The sequence below is a fragment of the Tigriopus californicus genome, chromosome 7 (assembly GCF_007210705.1).
Source record: "Tigriopus californicus strain San Diego chromosome 7, Tcal_SD_v2.1, whole genome shotgun sequence".
Classification (NCBI taxonomy): domain Eukaryota; kingdom Metazoa; phylum Arthropoda; class Copepoda; order Harpacticoida; family Harpacticidae; genus Tigriopus; species Tigriopus californicus.
The window spans coordinates 16,256,743-16,266,002 of NC_081446.1; the positions used below are offsets into that span (position 1 = coordinate 16,256,743).

Here is a 9,260-nt window from a genome sequence, read left to right on the forward strand (position 1 = left end):
ATAAGCTGCATTTGACACGCAATATAAAAAAACCGTGCAGGAAACTCAGAATTTACCTTTAGAAACTTAAGGATTGAATACCACAAAGGAACGTTTTTGAGTTTCCAACCATTTGTTCCATGAAATCTAGACATTGCTCTTCATGTTTTATTATCAATCAAATTATAGCCAAAGAAAGAGGAAGGCCGTCGGAGAGTAAGGGAATAAAAATTGAGAAGAATTTGCTATTAACCCGCACGTAAAAAGCCGTCCATGGGCGGTTTTTTTTTTATCTAGGGGGCGGGTTTTAGCCAACCCTGGCCAGGATCCTAATTTGATGTAGTCACTATAATCCATGCTATTGAGTTCTGATCGGAATGAGACAAAAACCAATTACTTGGCCTATTCATATATGTATATACTCAATTACTTTTTCACTTTGAAAAGACGCAAGGCAAAAAAATGTGACTCTTTTGACGAAATTGTCGCATGTATTTTTCGACACTCTATGCGTGAGGGTGTAGTTGGAAAAAGAGTCATGCCATTAGGATAGTAATAAAAGGGGCAAAACGTGTTTCAACTCAAAAATGAACTTATTTCTATGATCTTTTAACGTCTAACTTATGGGGACGTTTAGGCAAACTGCAGCAGGTTCGTTTGCTTGCTGGTACCAGTGTCAGTATCAGTGATGAAAGTTTGGGGCTTCTTTTTTTCACGGGCTTTTATATCCGATACAGGGAATGTAATCCCCAGTACTAGTACTACTCGTCCATTAATTACCTTTCCATCTTTATACAATATTTGGTCTCTCAACGAATTTGAGTTGGCAGATCGAGCTAGTCCTTGAATGTAGGGTTGATGAACACGTTTTTAAGAAGCTGACCCTTCTTTCTCATTGCTATATGAGGAAAGGTCAACTTCGTTAAAACTAGAGACTAACTTAAATTTAGTTTCTAGTTAAAACTAGAGCTGTAATTAAAACCAATCTGATACGCCAATTTTGCATCCCTATCATTAGCAGGCAAGTTTGTTTGGTTGTACCAGCGCTTGCTTAAATGTTCGAATCTCCCAAGTTCCAATGCATATTGTATTTAATAACATTTCACTCCTAAAATTCGTTGCAGCCTGTTTAATGGTTTCAGGAGCCGTGTAGGACATTGAAGTGGCAGCTGCACAATGATATCACACATTTTGGGAGGTCACTGGGGCACTTTTCAAACTGAAGAGGTACTAAAAAACCAACCTACAAGTCTGAATATTAGACAAAAAAACTTTTTTAAGGTTGCAAAAAACCCACTGTAAAAATTTTGAGCCTCAAAATTTAAAGATGGCGTCATCTTCCTTTCCTGCTTCAATGTCCCAATAGAGCAAGTGGTTCCTACTTGTTGGCGAGCGATCGTTCTTTCCGACTTTGTAGGAAGTTTCATAGAGTAACAACCTCTAGTATCTTCTTGCAAGGTATCTTGTTTTCTTCACCCACGGCCGATGATGGCCCCTCTACAAACTTGCCCCTAAGGAAAACATGCACGTCATTCTAAAAGTAGGATTTTATTGTTCAACATCCACGAAATCATGTATTTAGACAAAGGATTTGCGGGAAAAGGCTTGCTTCAGATATTGTAGTAATAGTAGTAGCGGAAGTAGAAGAAGAAATGTTGTAACATAACGGTATGAACTTAACCTACAAAACTATCCATAGCAGGAAGGTTTTTTTCAAAGTTTGGTTTTTTTTTTGTAATTTCAATTTTTCGGAAGTTTTACTATTTTTTTGTTCATTTTGGGGCTTTTTTCTTTTACTGATCTGCCTGTACGCTAGACACTTGAAGTCTAAGTCTAATGTTCGTGGGTCGTACAGAACAGCAGCAATCGTGTCAACTTTTTTCAGCACTCTTAAGGGGTGCTTTTCCACGTGTTTTGCAATTTTTTGGCTGATACTTTTTTTTTCTTTATTGTTGGTCGCTTCAAAGGCAAAAAAGAGGGGGAGGGGGGAGGGTAGAGATACTTCCTTTACACTTTCTGTTTCAAACAAAGAAGTCCGGTCAGACCCAGAGGGTAAAGGATAACGGAGATATGGAGGCAATTTTTTCCCTGGGTCATTCGTGAAAGAGGGTATAGAAGGAAGAAAAGACGACGTCACGTACACACATGGACCACTCCATGCCACTCATTTTTCTGCAATGAAACCCAGTTTCTTGAGGAAAGAAACGTGATAGGCGTGATTCCGAAGTTGCTGTTGGCCGACTTTCTGAGCCGATATATGGATGATGGATGGCTAAAAAAAAATGGGTAGTCATTAAGTTTATAGCTATAAAATTAGGATGCTCTATGGTTGTTTGAGCAAGCAGAGTAGACAATTTCGGGGTAAAGTGAATACTTGGGTGTCCAAAAGTGAAAGGGTAGGCAATACGTTTTATACCTTATAATATTGAATGACTTGATCCATTTGACATGTCAACCAACAAATTCAATCAATTAACGATAATATGTTGTTTTTTTACCAATACGAAATAAGCCAAAGCAGACAAGTTATCTTTCTTTCCCAAGGATTGTCAAATCACCAATTTATCAATTGGAAGTTCCAAAACGTGCATGTCAAATATATTCAAAGCTCTTACAATACTGTAGCTAATAAGTGCACCAGAAATGTAAGCAAGGCATATCTGTCATCTAAAGGTGAATAAAAAAAGGGTATTGAATATGTTAAAAATTTCTAACAAATGTATGCTGAGGGCAATTTTGACAAAAGCTAATCCATACAACTTGTAAGAGGCAATAGCATGTGCATGAAATCCAACATCATAACAATAGAAACACTTTACAGGACTTGGATTAAAGATTTGTTTGTCCCAGGTGAAACCACACTCGCCATAGTAGTGAGTGGAGGTTCATCCTGAGTAACGTCTAAGCCACATCTCAGAGATACGAGCGCTTAAAAAAAAATTCATAAATCGCTTTTGGGATGTTGGAAGTCATAAGTTTTGATGAGAATTCATTAGCAGCCACTGCGGCATAAATGGAAATGAAACTATCTACTATTTGTTTAAATATATCTTGGTTTGAATTAGAAAAACAACTATTCATTGTTTTGGTCTCGCACACGTCCATTTTTCACCTCCCCACTGATGACCCATAAAAACAAGAAGACCCTCTTAGGGTTTCTATATTTTCTCATAAACTCAAAACAAGGGGACGTCTGCCAAACAATTTTGTTATTTGGTCTACCTTGAAGAAAAAGCGAATTCAAAATGCAGACGAGTCACTCACTCTCCAACGCCCAATAATTTATAAATTTGTTTGGCTCACACTGAACAACGTGGGTGGGCTGTTCATTAATTTCTTCGGACAATCTAACTAACAATCCCTTTAAGCACAAAGTGATTAAGTTTAAGTTCGTGGACGTAAATCTAATGATTACCCAAATGAATACAAAGAACGGGAGCTCTCTTTCACCACCTCGGACAGGTTTAGGCGTCGGAAGGCTGCTTCTGATGGGCCTGAAGAACGGCCACGGCCTCATCGACCTTGCTCTTCAAGGACTCTTGGTGCTCCAACATGTGCAACAACTCTGAGTTGTCGATCTCGAGCAACATGCCCGTGATCTTTCCGGGCATCTCTGGGTACATCCTCTGGATCAAGGGGAACAATCGCTCGCCCAACATCTGTTTCTGTTCTTGAGGCAGAGCAGCCGCCAACATGGAGGCCGTCAAAGGCTCCTGACCTTGGATGACCACGGCTTGTTGGGCCTGTTGTTGTGGCGGCATGGACTGCGGCATCACGGGCACCGAAGGGTTGCGCACGCCTTGGGTGTACTTGAATCCTTGGGAGCGGGGATTGGCGGCCTGCATTTGTTGGACGGCCTGGTGTGAGAGTCCCGGGCGCTGCATCATGGGCATCATGGGCTGTCCCATTTGGCGCACACCTCCCGGTCCTCCCATACCGCCCTGAGAGGGGCGGGGTCCTCGAGGACCGTGGGATCGGAAGCCACCCATGTTCATCATGCCGGGGTTGCCGCCTCCGCGGCCTTGTTGAGTCCATCGGGGTGTGCCCGAGCGCATGCCCGCTTGAGCAGGGTTGAAGAAGCGCTGAGGCTGGGGCATGGCAGGCATGAAGTAACCGCCCGAGGGTTGGGCATAGCCCATCTGGATAAAAAGATATGGATAATGTGAGAGTGGGTGTGTCCAGAGAATACGAGGGGGATTCAAGTGGCGTGGAAGAGTTCAGCAATCGAGGTTGTAATCAAGCCATGAAGGTCAGGTGAAACACGGATTAATGTCATCATAAATGAGTGAATGAATGTTTTCCCAAGGCATAATTGCCCGAGAAGTGTGCGCTGGCTTGATAGTCTGCTTACCTGTCCCATCTGTTGCATGCGCAAGCCGGTGACACGTTGCATGTACTGCGAAGCCAAGTGGGCCTTTCGATCTTCCTTCCGCTGGGCCAGGGCCACGTACAAGGGCTTGGCCACGATGATCCGTCCGTTCATCTCGGTCACGGCTTTGGTGGCTTCCTCCGGGGAGGAGAAGCAAACGAACCCGAATCCCTTGCTTCGTCCTTCCTCGGTCATGACCTTGGCGGACGTGATGGTGCCGAAGGGGGCGAATTCGGTGCGCAAACGCTCGTCATCGATGGTGTCGTCCAGATTCTTCACGTATAGGTTGACGCCTTGATAGCGGTTCAGACGCTCCATCTTGACCAACTCGAACTTGCGCTTGAGCTCGGTTTGGCGCTCGGCCTTCTTCTGGGCCCGCCCCAAGTACATGGGACGTCCATTGATTTCCTTGCCGTTGAGATCTTCCACGGCCCTCTCGGCACATTCCGGATCTTCGAAGCTGACAAAGCCGAAGCCTTTGTTCATACCCTCTTCGCCTTTCACAATCTGGAATTGAGCAGTGATGACATGAGTTGCCTTCAAAAATTCGCCTAGATAGTAACAGAACACACGACTTATTCATAGGGCACGGAACGAGCTACGGAGATGTTTTTTAAAGCCGAGTTTTCATTCATAACTTGACGCTAAGACAGACACGTTTCCGTGTGGTTTGGTTTGAAATGTGCGAGTACTGCTACAAGATATTCATCAAGTACATCAAATATCCGTCGTTCATTTTTGCCAACCTGCCAACCCAAGGGAGAGGGGGGGTTTGATTTTATAGCCTAGCGAGCACAGGGCCATCCCACCCTTGGAGCAAGAGTTTTTCAAAATTAACCAATAAACTGGTTGGTCATTCGCAGCGGTCGATCAGAATTTTTCCACTAGTAGAGGAGCTACCAAAAGAACAATGGGTCCAATGGGTGGAAACAACTCGACCAGATTCTACTAGATCGCTCTACAAGCGTTTTGATTCGTCTATAACTGAAGCATATAAAAATCGATTTTCAAAAGATTTTCAAAGACAAAGAACAGGTCCTGATAATACCACCGCCTCAGTACCAACATATTAACACATAATTGAGGGATGATCATGTTCAAGCGTCGGAAACATGCTGGATAGGATTTCTCGTCATAGACGCTTGATGGTTGTCAGTAACCTCGGTCTTGGATCTTCTACCTTTAAATCCAAACATTCAAGGAAACGGAAGACATATATTATCCATCCCTATCTCCCAGCTAGCCAGGCACGCAGGCTTGAGACTCGAATGCTTCGGGCCAATAAGAAGGCGAGTGAGTTGAGGAGAAGCGCTGACATCATTGAAAGTAATACACATCTTTTGGGACTCGAACGAGCGAGCGAGTTACGCGTTGCTAAGCGAGCGTCGTGTCCAGCGTGCTCAACCTAAGCTACATCCTACAATCTGAAAGGCATCATCGATAAATCGGAGCTTCTGGACGCATCTGTCAGTCCTTGAGTCCAGACCAGATGGCTTCACCCCCCCCGCCCCCTGCTTGCTTACCCAGCCCCCGCTTGTAAGTTGGTTCAAGGTCAGAGAGACGGGAAGCGTTTTAGTACGCTACGCTGGTTGGTCGGGCGAGCCAACCCTAGAAGCCGGATCTATTAATAGGCGCTCTCAGGCTGTGCCCCCCCCCTAAACGCAACCCGTTCAAGGACAACTAGACAGGTGAGGTTAGGCAACAACACGGAACAACGTGTGGCCCAATGCAGAGCATGGTTGAGACCGATGACAGCCATCATCCGGGTTATGACGTACCTTGAGAGAGCTGATGTCGCCGTATTTCTTGAACATTTCGGTCATGTCAGTTTCGGTCATTTCTTCCGTGATGTTTTTGAAATAGCAATTGGTAAAACGTTTGGCCTTTTCGCCGAGCTCGACTTCGCGCTCCTTGCGCGGCACGAACCGACCCACGAAGACCTTCTTGCCATTGAGCAACATGCCGTTGACTTTGCTGATGGCTTTGACAGCCGCCTCCTCGGTCTCGAAGTGGATGAAGCCGTAGCCCTTGGACTCGCCACCCACGGAGTCTTGAACCACCTTGCAGCTCAAGATATTTCCAAAGGCCGAGAAGGTGTCGTACATGGCCTTGTTGTCAATGGTCTTGTCCAGGTTCTTGATGAACACGTTGCCCACGCCCGAGCGACGCAGAGAGGGGTCCCGTTGGCTCCACATGATGCGGATCGGACGACCTTTCAGCACATCAAAGTTCATCGTGTCCAAAGCGCGTTCAGCTAGCAAAGCAAAAGGAAGAAATGAACAATCCGACTGGACACACGGATCCCTCCGAATCATCTCGGTGACTTACCATCGGCGGGTTGCTGGAAGTTGACGTAGGCGTATCCCAGCGATTGACGCGTGATCATATCTCGGCAAACACGAATCGACAACACGGGGCCGGCCGAAGAGAACTTCTCAAAGAGCATGGCCTCCGTCACCGAAGGATCCAAGTCTCCCACGTACAACGAGGCCATGGGGTAGTTGGGGTTGCCGGGCTGGGGTGGGGCGGCCGCGTTGGCCGGATTGAGATCGGGGACGGTGGGCGTGGCGGCTTGCATGATGACGACGGATGGAGCTAGCGCAACTGAAGGCTGACAGGGTCCAGGTTAACGGGCCAACGGGCGGGCGGATGAATGGATTGCGGGGATCGTGGTTCACGGTGTGTGCACGCACCTCCTGCTCCTCCTCCTCCAAGCGAGCGAGAGCTGACTGACGGATATGAGTGACGATGAATGGAAAGAAGGACGGAGGGAAGGAGCCAACCAGTCAAAGGCCAACAAGGTGGGGGAAGCGGTTCCAACGAGGGGCGTGAAGATGGGAAGTGAAAGTGGGGCGTGAAAGTGGGCGTGGACTGACGACCAACAGAAGGAAGGAAGTGGTTTTTTTTTTGTTTTTTTGGTGTGTTTCACTTTTTTTTTCCTTCGAATGCGACCTCGTGGATGGAGGGTTTCGAGTGGTGTGTGGGAAATACGAAATCCCTGGCTTCTTCCTCGGCCGTCACTCGGCCGTCACTCGGCCGTCACTCGCCCAGCCACCTAGCCAGCCACCCACTCGGCCCACCAGCCTGCTAGACTGCCCGCCAACCAACGACCCACCAAGCTAAACGGGCGCTCCGTCGAGTCCTTCCGTTCTTCCCTCACTTGAGCCAGCCCCGGCCCATGGCCAACAGAGCGGGCCCAGCGCTTTTCGGCCGCCACTCCAAATCACTCACTCACTCTCTCACAGAGCTAGCCAGAGGGCCTGCCCATCGAGGTCTCAGACCCCGGGCTCGGAATCGTAGGCTGCCAGCTGCCTGCCAGCCAGCTCATCCCACGTACGGACGGTTGAAATACGCGTGGCTCCCTCCGTGACCAGTTTTTTTTGTTCAACTTCGTCTTTTTAGACCAAATCCCGGACAACCTCCTTCAATGGCCCATTAATCGACAACCTCCCCCCCCCATCGGCCCACCGATCGGAAGTATATTTTTGGCTGATGTGGGCACCCGTTTCCTTCTAGTTCACGCTAGACTGAAGTGTGATTGGATCCCCTGAATCAGGCTAGCTCTGACCAGATTTGACCTCACAACGCCAACATCCGCCACACTGAAATATACTATCGGCTGGAGGCACATCCAGAAATTTCGGCTGATTGGGCCAAAACGGAAGTCAAACGAAAGCGCTGGTAGGGTGACGACCATTTGACACTCTGAATTGGGACACTTCGAGCACGATGGAGCTTTACCTTTTTGCGGCACTTCATGGGCCGCCCCGGTCTCATGGTTGTCGATTTTTGACTCTGATCTGATGAATGTTGGCTCGGTATCCACGCTCACCCGGCCACTCTATTGTATCGCCCAGATCACCTGGCTTCACTCAGTCACCCCCAAAGCCGATCGTCTGTAGTCCAGCCCTCCCTAGTCAGCTAGTCAAGGCCACCCTAAGTCCTTTCCCATGATATCCCTACACGCATACATAAGAAAGTAGATCTTACTGATGGACCTAAAAACGACCACGGGAGATTCACTTGTAAACGAATACTTTCGTCAGGCTGGCAATGGTCAATGTGGGTCCCTTTTTGGGTCCATCAATCCTATTAGCATATGCAGGCATAAAAATTCTTAGATGACGCGCATTGACGAAATCCTACATTCGATTAGAATCCTTCATAGGGAAAACCGTGAATGCATGTTACGGACGGAACTTTGAAACCTTTCGCAATTAATTAGTCCTCATTGGGCAGCGGGTAGCGCACTCTCATTTGTCTTGGTGTCGACTAGAGCGCTAGTCACCCTAGTGTGGACAAACCCACGGACTTCTAGAAATATGGACGGCAAATCGGCCTGCTCTTGGTGATAGCCACTCTGAGCCACTTTTCAAATTTAAGTAATAAAATAAGAAACGTACATCTCTTCAATTAACGGTAGGTCAATTTTATATCATTTACATGCCAAGTCGATTGCTTCAAAGTTATGTTGTCAAAAGCTTATGTAGCTGACCAAGAGCAGGCCGAAAATTCAAATTTTATGGAGTGTGACTTTTATGGAGTGTGACTTTTACATGACTTTGAACATGTCTCCTGAGTTTCCTAAGCATAGGTTTTGGGCTCAAACTTGGCTGAGTTCATCTATTCAACAAGACCTTTTGGTCGTATGAAGTGCTTATTTGGAATAAGATGAGCGGGGTTAGGAGATGAGGTATTTTTGCTTCCGTTTGCAGTCCATATATCTAGAAGTCCGTGACAAACCAAACATAGAAAGAAGAGAATCCATTAAAAGATGCCAAGCTTTAATTTTTAAGCAATATAGAATTGAATATGTCATCAATTTTTGAAGGAAACAATAAAAATCTTGCAAGGGTTAAAATTGCTAAGACATATGAATTCCAAATAAAACTGATAGCGTATCAAAACCCTG

At 46.4% G+C, this 9,260-nt stretch overlaps 1 protein-coding gene and 1 long non-coding RNA gene across 3 annotated transcripts; one reads left to right on the forward strand and one right to left on the reverse strand.

Moving 5' to 3' along the window:
* Positions 1-1,508: 1,508 nt before the first annotated feature.
* On the reverse strand, positions 1,509-7,255 carry LOC131883664 (polyadenylate-binding protein 4-like). Of its 2 annotated transcripts, none has more exons than XM_059231178.1 (5): positions 6,677-7,255; positions 6,127-6,602; positions 4,331-4,855; positions 3,433-4,118; positions 1,509-2,251 (listed from the first exon to the last, which is right to left on the reverse strand). In XM_059231178.1, exons 1-4 carry the CDS (start codon positions 6,924-6,926, stop codon positions 3,444-3,446), a joined length of 1,926 nt encoding a protein of 641 aa, XP_059087161.1. In that variant the 5' UTR covers positions 6,927-7,255; the 3' UTR covers positions 1,509-2,251; positions 3,433-3,443. The 2 variants fall into 2 exon arrangements, with proteins under 2 accessions (XP_059087161.1, XP_059087160.1); XM_059231177.1 differs by having other exon boundaries at positions 3,395-4,118; positions 6,677-7,253.
* Positions 7,256-7,415: 160 nt separating this feature from the next.
* Positions 7,416-8,479, forward strand: LOC131883668 (uncharacterized). Its single transcript, XR_009373631.1, has 2 exons — positions 7,416-7,681; positions 7,751-8,479. It is a non-coding gene; the product is annotated as an uncharacterized LOC131883668 (long non-coding RNA).
* The last annotated feature ends 781 nt before the right edge of the window (positions 8,480-9,260 follow it).

Excerpts from the sequence above, each read along its gene's own strand:
- LOC131883664 (XM_059231178.1), bottom strand. The coding sequence starts at position 6,926 with ATGCAAGCCGCCACGCCCACCGTCCCCGATCTCAATCCGGCCAACGCG. Across the intron at positions 6,603-6,676 it reads CTTCCAGCAACCCGCCGATG|CTGAACGCGCTTTGGACACG; the intron begins GTAAGTCACCGA and ends TTGCTTTGCTAG. Across the intron at positions 4,856-6,126 it reads GCGACATCAGCTCTCTCAAG|ATTGTGAAAGGCGAAGAGGG; the intron begins GTACGTCATAAC and ends GCTCAATTCCAG.